The sequence below is a fragment of the Pteropus alecto genome, unplaced genomic scaffold (assembly GCF_000325575.1).
Source record: "Pteropus alecto unplaced genomic scaffold, ASM32557v1 scaffold67, whole genome shotgun sequence".
NCBI lineage: Eukaryota > Metazoa > Chordata > Mammalia > Chiroptera > Pteropodidae > Pteropus > Pteropus alecto.
The window spans coordinates 8811065-8825289 of record NW_006441061.1 but is presented as its reverse complement, the minus strand read 5'-3'; the positions used below and the strand labels follow the sequence as shown (position 1 = coordinate 8825289).

At 60.3% G+C, this 14225-nt stretch overlaps 3 protein-coding genes and 5 non-coding genes across 9 annotated transcripts in view; 6 read left to right on the top strand and 2 right to left on the bottom strand.

Annotated features, from left to right (window-relative positions):
- Nucleotides 1–23: 23 nt before the first annotated feature.
- MED22 (mediator complex subunit 22) lies at nucleotides 24–9050 on the bottom strand. Of its 2 annotated transcripts, none has more exons than XM_025051143.1 (5): nucleotides 8908–9050; nucleotides 8252–8426; nucleotides 6860–6940; nucleotides 5623–5831; nucleotides 24–411 (listed from the first exon to the last, which is right to left on the bottom strand). In XM_025051143.1, the coding sequence occupies exons 2-5, from the start codon at nucleotides 8372–8374 to the stop codon at nucleotides 327–329; spliced, it is 498 nt and encodes a 165-aa protein (XP_024906911.1). In that variant the 5' UTR covers nucleotides 8375–8426; nucleotides 8908–9050; the 3' UTR covers nucleotides 24–326. The 2 variants fall into 2 exon arrangements, with proteins under 2 accessions (XP_024906911.1, XP_006918166.1); XM_006918104.3 differs by lacking the exon at nucleotides 24–411 and adding an exon at nucleotides 2503–3228.
- A 36-nt stretch (nucleotides 9051–9086) lies between these two features.
- RPL7A (ribosomal protein L7a) lies at nucleotides 9087–12421 on the top strand. The gene is made up of 8 exons (XM_006918103.3): nucleotides 9087–9224; nucleotides 9819–9939; nucleotides 10482–10631; nucleotides 10891–11031; nucleotides 11242–11321; nucleotides 11606–11736; nucleotides 12008–12077; nucleotides 12249–12421. The coding sequence occupies exons 1-8, from the start codon at nucleotides 9222–9224 to the stop codon at nucleotides 12351–12353; spliced, it is 801 nt and encodes a 266-aa protein (XP_006918165.1). The 5' UTR covers nucleotides 9087–9221; the 3' UTR covers nucleotides 12354–12421.
- On the top strand, nucleotides 9627–9699 carry LOC112484841. The gene has a single exon (XR_003048249.1). It is a non-coding gene; the product is annotated as a small nucleolar RNA SNORD24 (small nucleolar RNA).
- On the top strand, nucleotides 10326–10400 carry LOC112484840. Its single transcript, XR_003048248.1, has one exon. It is a non-coding gene; the product is annotated as a small nucleolar RNA SNORD24 (small nucleolar RNA).
- LOC112484838 lies at nucleotides 11075–11150 on the top strand. Its single transcript, XR_003048246.1, has one exon. It is a non-coding gene; the product is annotated as a small nucleolar RNA SNORD36 (small nucleolar RNA).
- LOC112484837 lies at nucleotides 11466–11538 on the top strand. The gene has a single exon (XR_003048245.1). It is a non-coding gene; the product is annotated as a small nucleolar RNA SNORD36 (small nucleolar RNA).
- Nucleotides 11851–11917, top strand: LOC112484839. Its single transcript, XR_003048247.1, has one exon. It is a non-coding gene; the product is annotated as a small nucleolar RNA SNORD36 (small nucleolar RNA).
- The window catches only part of LOC102886259 (surfeit locus protein 1), a gene marked incomplete at its 5' end in the record, with an annotated part of 5406 nt that continues 3597 nt past the window's right edge, over nucleotides 12417–14225 (bottom strand). The window contains 2 exons of the mRNA XM_015594139.2: nucleotides 12417–12752; nucleotides 12828–12909. Of these exons, the coding sequence (XP_015449625.1) occupies nucleotides 12683–12752; nucleotides 12828–12909 (152 nt within the window). The remainder of the gene's footprint in view (nucleotides 12753–12827; nucleotides 12910–14225) is intronic.

Genomic DNA, 14225 nt, shown 5'->3' with positions numbered 1-14225 from the left:
GGGTGCGGGCGGCCGCGGGGGTCAGTGAGTGCGGCCTGCGGGGCCCCGGACCCCCGGCTGGAGGCTGGGGCGGTGCTGATGACCCACAGTGCCCTGTACACACGAGGCGCTCAATGACTAGGGGCGATAGGATTAGGCTTCGGGGGCGCAGACCCCAAGCGGAAGCGGGCGGGCCCCGGGGCTCCAAGCGGTGAGGACGTCGAAAGGCCCTTTCAAAAGGCTGCTAATAGGATCCGTTTGAAGCATTAAGAATTTACCTTTCTCCCCTGCCCTCTGCCGGGAGGTGATGTCTGTGGGCGAGGATGACGTCTTCCCGCGCTGTGCGGTCACGATCCGCTGTGTGATCTCGGCAGCACGCTCATTACGCCAGGCACATGGCCTTTCTGGAACCGTCGGTTTGACCATCGGGGACTGGGACACGACAAGTGACAGGGACGATGGGTCCTCTTGCAGTGGGACTCCAGCCCATGCCACATGTGTCAGGGGATCTGACCTGGGTCTTCATCCCCAGGGCAGCCTTGGAGGCTTTGCTGAGGTCTTCACTGGTAGATGTCACCAGAGATGCCACACGCCAGGGAGGGAAAACAGTTAAGTTCTGCATGTAGATCTTGATTATGGGCCCTCCTAATGTTAAGTGACCTTTCTGTGCCAGGTGTCGAGGTTCGAACAGCCCATCCTCCCTTTCTCCCCAAACCCTGTCTGCACGTGGCTTCGGGGACCCCAGACGGCAGGCCTGCCTCCCCCGCCCGGCTTCTCTGGGTCTCCAAACCACTTCCTTTCCGCTGACTCCCCTGCTCAGTGGTCCCTTTGGGGTTCGTGGCTTGACTGTGAGGACTCCCCTGAACGCCAGACCCACATCTGAGCACCCAACGCGCATCTGCACCTGCTGCGTACAGAGCGAGTATCCCACCTCCTGTCCCGCCTTCCCGCCTGTCATGGCGGCTCTGCTCCCGGCCCCGTGAGGCAGACCCTGAGGCCACCCTGACTCAGTCCCCACATCTAATCTTGAGCGAATCCTGTTGGCTCTTCCTTCAAACGTATCCGAGATTCTACTCGACCTATTCTGACCATCCTGATCCTGTTCTAGCTTTTAAACACCATCGGAAATGATAACTAAGCGCGATGCGAAAGTAAAAGCAGGTGTAAAAAGACATTTGGGGAAGTTAAAACGTTACACTAGCTGATATCATGGGATTCATTTGGGGGGTGACACTGGCATTGTGCCACGAAGAGTGTTGCTTTTCTTAGCGGGGGCCACAAGTATTTAGGAGTGTCACGAGGTCTGCAGCTGACGTTAAGATGAATTTATAGGTGCAAGTACACACTGCAGGACGGGGGCTGCACGCTGTCCTATGTGCCACCTGTGTAACGTCTCCAGGGGTTTGAACATCCTCCCAGCGAAAAGCTTGGGATCAAAAGGCGATAAAGACCAGGGTTTAGCCACGCGCGGAGGCCCCTGGGGATCTTGACAGGTGCAGTGTGGCCAGGTGTGAAGCCGCTGCACGAGGCAGCCGGTGAGAATCCTGAGCCGAGAGCCCATGTCCCTGGGCCCTGCCGCCAGGGGTGCAGGCTGCAGAGGACAAGGCGGCAGGGAGCTGCTTTACTTTAAAAGAAACAGCTTCGTTTGCCAGTGAGGACAGTGGCACTAGCCCGGGAGGGTGGAAGTGATGAGGCGGGTGCTCGTTTCTCAGGTGTTTAGAAAGAAGACGACCCAGACCCCACCACTCGCCTCCCCCACACGTGCTTCCGCTGTCCTTAGTGGTCAGGTCACTTTTGCAATTAAACTGTTTCAGGAAGGGATGGCCACCCATCCCATCAATGGGGAAACCGTCCCCAGCCCGCCCCAGACGCCAGGGCAGGAGCCAGGGCTGGGGCCCAGGCAGCCACCTCTCTGGTGACTCTGCATGGTCCTGGGGGTCTCTGGGACCTAAGATGGGTGTCAGCTTGCGTCCCTCCCTGTCCGAGGCTGGATTGTGGGCTGTCACCTCCATACACCGGGACGATGCTGTCCCTCATGAGGAGCTAAAGCACACCGGTGTTACGGGGGAGGGTCGAAGCCCCGGCTCTTCTGCTGTGAGTGTCCCCACTTTCTCAGGGAGCCCTGGCAGTGGCGCTGGCCTACGTTCCATCTAGATTGAGTCCCGATGTCTGCCACTTCGCTTCCCAGCTCCGCGGCCGTGGGTACAACGCTTCAACCCCTTCCCGACATGTGCCACTGCTCCCTGAAATGCATGTGACAAAAGCACCGACTCGGGGTGCGGTGACACAGGAAGGGCGGTTTTTCATTCACCAAATATCAAGGGGCCAGGTCCCGGGCAGTCCTAGCCGACGGGAACACAGCCATGACCCCAGACTGACCAAGTCCCCACTTGCCCAGAGCCACCATGGGAGGAAACTGACCTGGAACCCCAGGCTGTCCAGGAGCTGTGACTCCCACAGCCGCTGGGAGTTCACCGGTGATCCCGGCCCAGTCAGGTCCGAGCGAGAAAGAACCAGCCAACGCCAAGGGCGGCTCTGTTTTTATTTGACAGTCTCGCTGCAGAAAAACAGCCGGAACATGAACACGGACGCCCTGCCGGCCTGTGCGCAACCAGCGGCACCCCAGCCCTGCAGCGCCCCTCGGGGCGACGCGGCGTGGTGGCCATGCACGGGGCGCCTGGCCGAAGGGCTAGCACCGCCCACTCAGAGCACCCCCCATTTTAAACGGCAGGCTCAGGTCATGTCCCCGGACATCGGGCGCCCGCCCTGCCCCGCTGTGAGGTCCTCGGCTGGGCGAAGCGCCCTAGACACCTCTCTCACCAGCCGGCCGGGAAGGCAGCGACCAGACGTGACTTGGGAAGACTGGGCCACCCTGGCAAGGGCCGGGGGAGCGACTTTCCCCCGACACCCCTGGGTGCGCTGTCCCTGTGCCGAGGAGGTGCCCAAGGAGGCCACAGTGGCTCCCCAAGTGGAAACCAAGGCTGAGAGGAGGGAGGCTGGGCGGCCGGAAGGGGGCCCTGGATTTTGTTCCTAAGGCCCTGGGCTGGGGCGCGGGAGGCTCAGGGGTGCTCCGTGGGGCCAGGGCCGCTGGCGTGGGAGTGGGCAGGGGCTGCAGCCTGCAGGGGGCCAGCGCTGGGCTCCGGGGACGCCAGCAGAGGGGCCGAGCGGCCATCAGCGGCGTCTGTGTCGAGGTCCAGCCTCCAGTAAGCTTCGCACAGAGGCAGATCATTAGCTTCGCAAAGACTGGAGCTTTTCCACCACCAGAAACCCAGGGAGACAGGAGCAGGCAGAGTGGAAGCCGGCGGAGGGGAAAGCGAGACAGAGCAGAGTTAAGAAAACGGGCCGCGCCCCGAGCCGCCCCTCCCCACTCTCCGCTGGGCTGGCCTGGCTGAGCACGAGGTGTGTGGGGGGCCCTCTTGCTTCAGGGGCCTTCAGCATCCTAACGTGGGGAGCCTTCCAGGACCAGCAATGCAGGTCTGTGTGACCTCGGCAGCTCCCTCCACTCGTCCACTGCGTGTCGTCCTGACTGTCACGTGGCTGTCCTGCTCCTGCAGCCACCCGCACCCCGGCTCCAGCTGCTCACTCTCCTCCTGCAGGGAGCTGCCGGTGTCACCGGCAGTGGCACCCAGCGTGCACAGCTCCACGCGGTTCCTCTGTGGTCCCCATGCTTTACAAGGACCCTGAAGGCAGGCACCCTGTCTCATTCCTGGGTCTGCCCCTGGTGTCCCACCCTGTACCACTGCACCAGCTGTGCGACCTCAAACCGGCCCCTCAGGGCCCCGCATCTAACACGGCTGCTGGAGGACTTGGGGTGCGGGAGCGGAGCGCGGCTCGCAAAGGTTTCCGAGGCGGGCTCTGCAACGGGACGGACCCTCACTTCCTCGCTGGATCCCCCCCTACGCCCCGCACCCTGCCTTGCTCTTCATTCCCTCCCTGTTCCCCTCCTCGCTCCGGTCAGTGCTTAGTCTCAGAAACCATCCTGGGCTCAGAGCAGCGGCCCCCGAACAGCAGAGGGCGAGAGGCAGAGAAAGAGCAGGTCACAAGCGGAAAGCATGCGGGCAAGCGCGGAGACGGGCCGCGGGGCCGCGGAGGGCGGAGGGCGGGCTCAGCGCGGGGGACTCGGATGGGGCGCACGCTGGGTCACACGCTGCGGGGACGAGCAGGACGAGCGCACGGCCCGCAGGCCCCGACTCTGCTGAGCCCTGGCCACTTACAGGCGCTACGGACGAGGGAGGAACTCGGCCTCCTGAGGCACCAGGGACAATGGCCCAAAGCCCCTCTGGGTGACCCAGAGACTGACGGGGCAGAACGCGCGTGGGAAGCCCGGCGCTCAGGCTCCCTGCGTTCCCCCTCAGCCCTGCTGAGTGACTCTGGGCAGGTCCCCTCCTCTCCGCCCTTGACCTCAGGAGGCAGGGCTGAATTGCCGTCCTGTAGCCGCTTAGCCCAGAGGCCCGGCCCTTGGACATGACGGGGACAAACATGAGGTTGTGAAGGAATTCTGCAAAACCAGCAGGGCTGTGAGCCACGTCCCCAGAGGGGTCTGAAACCCCCACTCAGGACCCGTTTCTTACGGCCTGGTGTGTTAGGAGGTGTCGCCACAGGTCTGCTGAGCTGATGGGTATCAGGGACCGGGGGGCCCCAGGATGCTCTGGGGAAGTCCAGAACGGCTCCAACTGGACAGTGACACACTGTCCCCTCCCACAGAGGCCAAGAGGGGCAGGGACCATGAGGGGTGGCACTGAATCTAAGGCCGGGAAACCAAGCCCCAGACCACAGACCATGCTGGCTCTGGGCATCTGTGGCCCCAGGATATAAAACCTCCACCGGACACAGGAAGGACAGGTTTGTCCGGGCGAGGGCAGGAGGGGGTGCGACCTCCTTGTCTGCTGGACCGACTCTTGGTTTCCCAAGCTAACGGGGATGGAGGGGTGAGGCCTCCCAGCCTCCGGCCTCAGTGTCCCCATGTGAATTACACTTGGGTTTCTCGGGTCCCTGTAGCTCAAACGACCGCAGAGGCCCCACGAGGGCCGGGCTGACGGGTCTTGCCCATTGCTGTGGCCCCGGACCTGGCCAGGGCCTGGCATGCGGCAAGGCTCTGGCTCCGTGGACGGGCTGAGCTGACGGGGAAGCAGGGGCCCCCTACCCGGGCCTGGCCTCCGAGGCCATCTCTGCTTAGGCTGTCTCTCTTGCTCCCCAGGCCCCCTCCCCGCTGTGGGGTTCGGTGATGCCCACAGGGAACGGCCTCCCTGGGCATCCCTGGTGTCCTGGGCCGCCAAGAGGAGCTAGTCCAGCCTTGTTTAAATATCGACTAAAAAGCTAAAGGGAGCAGACAGGTTCAAAAAGAGGCGGTCGGGACCCCAGGCAGGAACGCTGGCTCGGGCCTCCCTCCTCCAGGCGAGGACCCCACCCCGTGAAGTCCTGTGGTTTTCACCTCGACTGCCCGGCCCGGTACACGGTGTACATTGTCTGCCGATCAAACGCTCTGACCGTGAGCTCTGCTCGGACACCGGGCGCCGGGCTCCGCTGCCAAGACCAGGCAGGGTCTGGAAACACGGGGCCTTCGCGGCTGCGGGGCCGGCTGCGGGGCCAGCCGCGCCGCGCCTGCTGGCGGGCCCAGGTCCGCAGGGCCGGCCCTATTTGTACCTGGACGAGTAATACTCCTCCTCCAGCTCGTAGAGGTCGATGGAGACCTCGTCTCGCAGGGCGATGAGCTTCCGGTCGCATTCCTCCTGCAGGGCACGGAGCTGCTGGTTGCGCTGGTCGATGGCCTCGTTCACCGACGGGAAGTCGTTGAGGATGAGGAACTGCTTGAGGTCGGACACCAGCTTCATCAGGGACTCTCCGGCTCGGACCTGTGGCAGTCGGAATGGACAGGCAGGTGAGAGCGTGACAGAGCCCTGCCTCCATGTGCCTGATGCCAGCCAAGCAAAGCCCTCAGTTTCCTCATCTGCAAAATGCAGCTTCACAGGGTCACTGTCAGACATAAGAGACAGAGCTAGAAGGCCAGTTACCAGAGGACAGGGTCCCCGGCACCCTCCTCACCCGCATGAGACGCTTCCGCGGCAGCCCCCGGAGATGGCGGGTGCCATCGGCTCCCCGGTCCCTACCCTCTCTTGGCCCCTGGCTTCTGACCCGCTGCTACGGACCTCCAATCACACAAATTGTGCAACCACACATTCTGCTTCTCGAAACCTCCAAGCCCAGGGAGAAAGCCACCATTCCGTTAACCTCCTGCCCTGCCCTTCCTTGGGGGCGGCGTGCCTGCCAGCTGGGCAGGTCCCTCTGGGACCTTCTCCTATGGGTGTTCGTCCGCAGACACACACCTCTGGAAACACTGAGGAGATGTGCTTGTTCTGTGATATCAGAAGGGACCAACATCCCATTTCATTCGGCAATTTGCTTTTGCCTTCGTGATGCATCTTGGAGAACTTTCTTATCAGCAAGAAAGGGCCGACCTCTTTCCAAGCACTGCATAGCACTCTACAGCAGGGGACCTAACCCCCCGGGGAACAGACTGCCACCGGTCCAAAGCCTGTCAGGAACCAGGCTGCACAGCAGGGGGTGAGCAGCGGGCGGGCGGCAAAGCTCCATCTGCATCTGCGACCGCTCCCCAGCGCCAGCATCACCGCCTCAGTTCCGCCTCAGATCGTCAGGCGTTAGATTCTCATGGAAACGCCGGTCCTTGGTGCCAAAAAGGTGGGGGACCACTGCTCTACAGGATGGATGTGGCCAGCTATCTGCCCACCCCTCACACGCTGCCATAAACAGCCCTCCTCTTGAGGAGAGTCTCCTGAGAAGCGGTTTGCCCACCACCCAGAAAACCCCAGTGGGAACCCCAAGGCGCTGGAGCCCGGGCCGGGCCCTCCACCTGGTGACTCACGATGTTGGCGGCTCGCACGTGCATCTCGTAATTGTCCTGCTCACCCTGAGTGGCTCTGGACACCTGTGTCTCATCCTCAATCTGAGAGTAAACAAGAAAGCCTGGCATCAGCAGGTGCCCGGCCCACAGGTAGCAGCACACCCAGCCCCGCACCCCGCCTGTCTTTCTACGGTGGGTGCTGCTACCCAGACCTCAGACAACAGTCAGCTTCCCTCCCTCGTTCTGCTTTGTCAGGATAGATGGACGCCTACTTACTCCTGGGCCAGGTGCACGGAGGCCTTGGTCCAGTCTCTTTGGGGTGTGGAGTGTCACTACCTCGGGCGCTCAGTAAAAGGATGATGTGTTAAGTGACTATTTACTGAGCACTTCCTGGGTGCCAGGCACCGTGTTAAGCCCTTGACCATCGTTATCTCACAAGATTCTCAGAAACCTGGACAGCACAGTTTACAGGTGGGAAAGACCAGAGAGCATGCCAGGCGTGTCTCGGGTGGTAAACGCAGGAGTCTTGCCTGACCTCCCTTGTCTGAGGTCCAGGCTATTAGTCCACCTGGACAGGGCTTCCCGAAGGGCCTTGCACAGGCTGGGGTCAGGGCCAGGCTTCCTGGGTTCAAATCCTGGCTCTGCCAGTTATTAGCAGAATGATCTTGGGCAAGTTACTAAATCTGGTGAGCCTCGGTTTCCTCTGAAAATGGAGAGGACGGTGGTACCTGCTTCACAGGGTCTTGTGAAGGTTAAATGGGACAGGACACAAATAGCCCTCCCAGCACCGCCCGATGTGTAGTGAAAGCTAATCGGATGCTAGCTGTCATCATCATCCTTCCTGCTCAAACAAGCCTTCTGCGTCTGCAGCGGTCCTGTGAATCTCCAGGCCCCGCGACCCCAGCGCTGACTGTCCTGCCCACCTGTGGGGCCTTCCCCAGCTCCTCTCCCTGACCGCACTCACTCGCAATAGCTATGATGTCCCGGTCCCCATCAGGCCCCGCGGTAACCACTTTACACAGAGAGACTCATCCAATCAGCGCAAGGCCCCTCTGATGCAGGGGAAACCGAGGGGCCGAGCCAGCGAGTCCCCATCCAAGCCCATGGCTAGTAAGTGGTGCGGGATGTTGAACCTGGCGATTTGACTAGAGTGCCCTCCAGCGGCCTCACCAGGACCTGCAATTAGCCGGTTTCTTTCATCAACCCCCCTGCTGCTCTCCAAAATGTTCTCCCCAGGGAAACAAGGGCCTCGCCTGGGTGTTCCCTGCTGCGGTATCGCCACCACCTGGCACACAGCACTCGTCACACTGTTGACCAGAGCAGGGCAGTCACTCAGTTCATACAGTCGGCACTCTACGCGCCGCCCCTTCCCTTGGTCCCTGGACGGGCAGGGGACCTGCCGGCCCCACCCACCTTGGTGGTCTTGATGATCTCGGCGAAGTTGTCCATGATGGACTTGACATCATCCTTGAGCCGCTTGTTGTAAGACTGCAGCAGCGTCTCCTTGCTCTGCGGCAGGGCTCTCTGCTGGGCCATGGCGGGGCCTCCGGCAGGCAGTGGGCGGCGGCCTGGGGCTAACGGTCAGCACCTGCGGTGCGGAGCCTGGTGTGAGCCGAGTCAGGGCCAGCCGCCCACCCTCCATGCCCCACCTCGGCAGAACGCGCAGATCTGCAGGGATTCCCTCTCGGCCGAGCGAACTCTTCCGAGCCATTCGCGCACAGGTGCGCCGCGGGGGTCTCACGCCCCCTCCGCGGGCGAGTTCATCCTAGAGTCCGCAAGCCCCGATTCCTCCCAGGCCAGGACCACGGACGTCCGCGAGAGGCCCGCAGGTCCCCACCCGCCCACTCCTGCACCGGACAGGTCCTTGCGACTCTTCCCGCTCCACGCGGCGCCTGCAGCACCGCCTCCCGAGGCCTCCGCCCTCCCCGCGCCCCGCCGCGCGGCCCGACGGCCCAACTCGCGGCCTTTCCCCGCGCCCCGCCGCGCGGCCCGACGGCCCAACTCGCGGCCTTTGAGCCATTCTGGCGTCGATCACAGGGCCACCCGCCCCGCCGTCCCGATGCCCACACCTGCTCGGCACAGCCCGAGCCCGGCGGACTCGTGGCCCGGGCGGGATCGGGGGAGGCGTACTCAGTCCCGGGGGAGGCGTACGCAGTCCCGGGGAAGGCGCGGCTCCCCGCCGGCCGGCCACGGTCTCCACGCCCTTTCCGGCCTCACAGACCCGCCTCGCGCTCTAGGCCACGCCCCTCGCCGGAGGCCAGAGAAAGGAGTCCTGTCGCTTTAAATCTGAAATCCCGCGCAGGCTCCAGTTGTCGCGATCTCCGAGGTCGCATACATATTTCCCACAATTCCCTTTCCTTTCTCTTGCCTCCCGCCGCCCAAGATGGTGAGTAGCTTCGCTATTCGCGTTGCCAGCGCTGCGTTCGCGTCTATCCGCTGCCATCCTTCTCGGGGCGCGGCCGCACGGGGGCCCCTTTACCGCCTGGAGGGAGGAGAGCCCCGAGAGGGCCGGCACGGGGGCATTGGGTCGGGCTAGACTCCCCGGCGACCGGGGCGGGAGGAGGATCCGGGGGTCGCAGCGCCGCAATGCGGGGCGTGCAGCAGATGGCGGCCGAGGCGCTCAAGCGCCCCGGGGACCCCTCGCGGTCCTGGGAGCCTGCCTGGGGGCCTTCGGCGAGGGGTTCTGGGTCCCCCTTTGCTGCTTCTGGAGCCGGACTCCAGGGGCGTGTCTCCCTGGGGCGGGGGTCACCGCGGCAGCGCCGCGGAGTAACGTGGCCCTCAAGGCTCGTGCAGATGATGTGAGAAGATTTGCTCTCTGAGTGACGGTGCGGACATACTTAGCCACCAAGATCGCTGATGCGCGAGCAGCGGGCGTCGCCGGCCGCCTTTGTCATCAGGGAGGCGGCCTGAGCCCCACCGCTCTCCGGAGAAACTAGTGGAGGAGGAGGTGGCGGGTTCACTGGTTTTTCTTTCTCCACAGCCTAAGGGAAAGAAGGCTAAGGGGAAGAAGGTGGCCCCGGCCCCTGCTGTCGTGAAGAAGCAGGAGGCCAAGAAGGTGGTAAATCCCCTGTTTGAGAAAAGACCCAAGAATTTTGGTATTGGTAAGTTGAATGAAAACGGTTCAGTTCTGGGTGACAAATGGTAGTTTATGGGACAGAAAGCTACGTTGCGTATTAGCAGGTTTTAGTGGGTTTGGAGGGCGGGCTGCCTGGATTGGAACCCGATTTACCACTTTCTGGCTGTAAACTGGGTTCAGTTCTTCTCCCCTTGAGTGGGGGGCAGTGGAGTTACAGGGTTCATGGCCGCCTCCTCAGCGTCCCAGCACGCCTGGGCCCTCTGCTCAGTCATGCCGGCCTTGGGGGTTCAGTTTGGCCGTCGGGAAACCAGCTCTCCCAGAGCAGCATGCTGACCGCAGGCTGGTGTGCGCCTCGTCTGCTTGTTGACTGGGGACAGGTGTCGCGGGCCCCCCTGTGGCGGCAGGTGTTTGTGCAGATGATGTGAAAGAATATTTGCTATCTGAAAGACGGTGATGACACTTGGAACCACCAAGATCGCTGATGCACCTACACCCTTCCGCGTGGCCTCAGTTATGAACTTGACAAGGAGTTTGAGCCTCATTCAAGCGTTGCCCTTTACTTCTCAGGACAGGACATCCAGCCCAAAAGGGACCTCACCCGCTTTGTCAAATGGCCCCGCTACATTCGGCTGCAGCGGCAAAGGGCTATTCTTTATAAGCGCCTGAAAGTGCCTCCTGCGATTAACCAGTTCACCCAGGCTTTGGACCGCCAAACAGGTGAGGTTCTGTGTCGTAAAGCCAGCACGGGGAAGGGACTTCTGGGTAAGGACACGGTTGTTGTCTTGTTTTTGGCAGTACTGGATTAAAATTTAGGTTTGTTTAGCTCCTAGAACATAAAAGGTGGTGTAATTGAGGTCATCTACGTGGCCCAAGATTTTTTGAAGCACAATTCGTGTTCAGGACAGTGATCTAACACTTGTTAAGTGAGAAAAATTAGAACTTAGTTACAAACCTAAACTAACGATTATTTTCCCAGCTACTCAGCTGCTGAAGCTGGCCCACAAGTACAGGCCGGAGACGAAGCAAGAGAAGAAGCAGAGGTTGTTGGCTCGGGCTGAGAAAAAGGCCGCCGGCAAAGGGGATGTCCCCACCAAGAGGCCACCTGTCCTTCGAGCAGGTAAGTGGCCCCTTCCTTAAAGATGAGCAGTGGGGCAGGCCGTTGGCAGTGATGCATGAATTTCTTCACCTGGAATCCCTGTGAAGAGTCAAAACTCGAGCTTTTTAACCCTGAGCCGTAGCCAGGCCCACTGTAGACCCTTTGTGAACAGAGCAGCCCCACCCGCCCTTGGGCCCCCAAGTGCTCATGCAGACTGGTCGTGTGTTCTAGGGGTCAATACTGTCACCACTCTGGTGGAGAACAAGAAGGCCCAGCTGGTCGTGATTGCACATGACGTGGATCCCATCGAGGTAGGTTTGACTTGCTTTTTAGCGTTGACTGCTGACCTCCGATTGGGTCTGTGTCGGTACTTGGAGGATAAAGTTGAGAGGCTAAAGTGGGGTGACAGCTTTTCATTTGAGGACAGTATTGACAAGGGATCCAACTTGTGGCTCTTGCAATGATGTGAATTTTTCACTGAATTAAACTTTGAAGTGTAAATACATGAGCTTTTTAACCCTGAGCAATTGCCACCAAACTAGCCTTTATATTATTGCTTCCGGGCAAAATAGTCTGAGCTAGCGCTGTCTTCCAGCTGGTCGTCTTCCTGCCTGCCCTGTGCCGGAAGATGGGGGTGCCCTACTGCATCATCAAGGGGAAGGCCCGGCTGGGGCGCCTGGTCCACAGGAAGACCTGTACCACCGTTGCCTTCACGCAAGTCAACTCGTGAGTACTCAGCATGGCCCAAACTTCCCAAGAATCAGGAGGGGACACCTCCTCCATCCCCTGTTCACTTAATCCCTTAGGATTTTACTCTAAAGACCATGTTTATCTGCACCTTTGCCAATGATGGTTATGAATTTCTTCACCTGAATAAACTGTGTGGTCATACTGTAACTGAGGCAAAAGGCTTGTTTTGGAGCCAAAAAGGAAGTCGTTCTTGTTCTCTGGAGAGCACCCCAGGAGTCTGACCCACATCTCCCCTCTGCCTTGATAGGGAAGACAAGGGAGCGCTGGCTAAGCTGGTGGAAGCTATCCGGACCAATTACAACGACAGATACGACGAGGTAAGCAGCAGCCCTAGACCAGCGTCTCGGGTGAGTCAGGCCGTTATCGGACTGGCTCGATCTGAGAAGTTGTGTTTGGGGATCAGCTCGGAACGACCAAACAGTAGCATGAACTGACTCTGAGAACCTCAGAGAGCGACAGGCCACTCACTGCTGCTCTTGTCGTTGCAGATTCGCCGTCACTGGGGAGGCAACGTCCTGGGCCCAAAGTCAGTGGCCCGCATCGCCAAGCTGGAAAAGGCTAAGGCGAAAGAACTGGCCACCAAACTGGGCTGAGCGCACTGCCACGTGTTCTGTACATAAAAGTAATAAAAATTCTTTCAGCCACTGTCTGGCACATTTGGGGTTGGTGACTTGTTTTATTTATTGTAAGTTTGGGGTGGTGGCGAGAACATTTTCAAACCAGGGCCCTTACTCTCCACAGGGCGGGGGCTCAGACCTAGCGTGTATGTTGCTGTGTTACCTCAAACTGCTCAGTCACATGTGGGCTGACTCTGAACCCCGAGATTTTCCGATCAACTAGTTAATGAGTTCACTCAGGTGGAAAGGCACAGCACGCGTGGCGATGCGTGTATACGCGTACCCAGTGGTTGCAGCTAATCTTGTCACGTGCCAGGGGTCCGCCGTAGGAATTTCTTAAACCACAGGTACGATGTGGCCGCACACAGTCCATACCTTGGGGTTAAAATAAAGTGAACAGTGAACAGGTTCTGATGGGGGGGTGGGGAGTGGCTGCAGACGGGGACTCACCAGGTGATGATGTACTGCATGTGCTCGTTCCTCAGGGTCACCCTGGTTTGCCCTCCAATGGGTCCTCCAGGGACTGTGCTCTCTGCGGAGACGTGAGTTCAGTGTCCCTGGTCTCACAGTACCAGCTGCTTGGTCACCTGTTAACTTGGAGCCTTCTCAGCCCTTTCCCAGAGCTGTCACTTCAGTAGGACCTCTGATGCATAACCAGCCATGCCCCTAGCCTTCCCCCCCTCCCAGACTTGCTAGAACTGTCGCCCCTCCTCCAATGCTAGGATGGAAGCAACTAGATGCCCAGGGTTGTGAGGAAGGTGAGCCTTGGCATTTACTAAAGCTGCTTGGGGCTGGGCTGGGCTGGGCATGACATACTGAAGTCGGCATCAATTAAGATGGGCTCGGCGCCTGTGAGCTTGGCCATGGCCTCCAGGTCCCGGTAATGCCAGTGGTTCTGTTCTGGGTTGTTCTCAGGAACAAAGGGCTTCCTGGTCTCCGTCAACCTCACCATCCCGACCAGGTCCACTTCTCCCTCCACCTGAAAGGAAGATGCTCTTTGGGGCCCACATGGGGACGGGTCCCGCCTCCCTGAGCCCTGCTCACCTGAGGGACGAGTCCATGCCCCGTACCTGGCCTTTCTGCCTCGTGTCAGGGTTCACTTTCTTCCTCGGGACGAACCCTCTATTTACCAGGATGGTGATTCTACAGGAATGAAGGCAAGCCAGGCAAGCCGTTTCAGGTGGGGAAGGGGTTTTAGGTAAAGACCACCATGAACAGGTGGGCCTGGCACCCACGAATGACGTGTGGGAAGGGTTCACAGGGGGACTCGGGACCAGCTGTGGGGTGCCTCCTATCCCTGGAAGGTTAGCCCCCACCTCCACCTTGTGCCCGCCCACTGCGACGGGCAGCCAGTGACCTCGGCCAGGGCTGGAGTTCAGACCCCTTGAACCACTTATTGGAGCAACTGCCTCATGTCCCTGCCCCCAGTCTCTCCTAGCCAGGGAGCCACCAGGGGCACAGCGGGGCCCACCCCAGACCTAAAAGCAGGAAATGTTGATAAGGGCCCCAGGGCGTCGGTGCAGACACGGGAAGCGCAGCACCCCTCCGGGCACACCCCCTTTCCCTGGACTCCACGTCTGGCCCACTTAGTGCCTCGTCTGGCCCACTTAGTGCCTCGGGGTGTCTTTCCTGACTTGACCCCCCTATCAACTTAGCTGGGAGTTCCCTGCTCTCGCCACCTGGTCATCATGCTAAAAAGTTAATTTGCTTAATGACATCGGTTACAAATTTCAAACTCTTCGAAGAACTGAACCCTTCTGGGTATTTGGAGTCCCCAGGGTCTTCCCAAGACGGGCTGCGAAGGAAAGGTGCAAGTCAGTGCCCCGTCTGCACGTGCAGGCTGCTCGG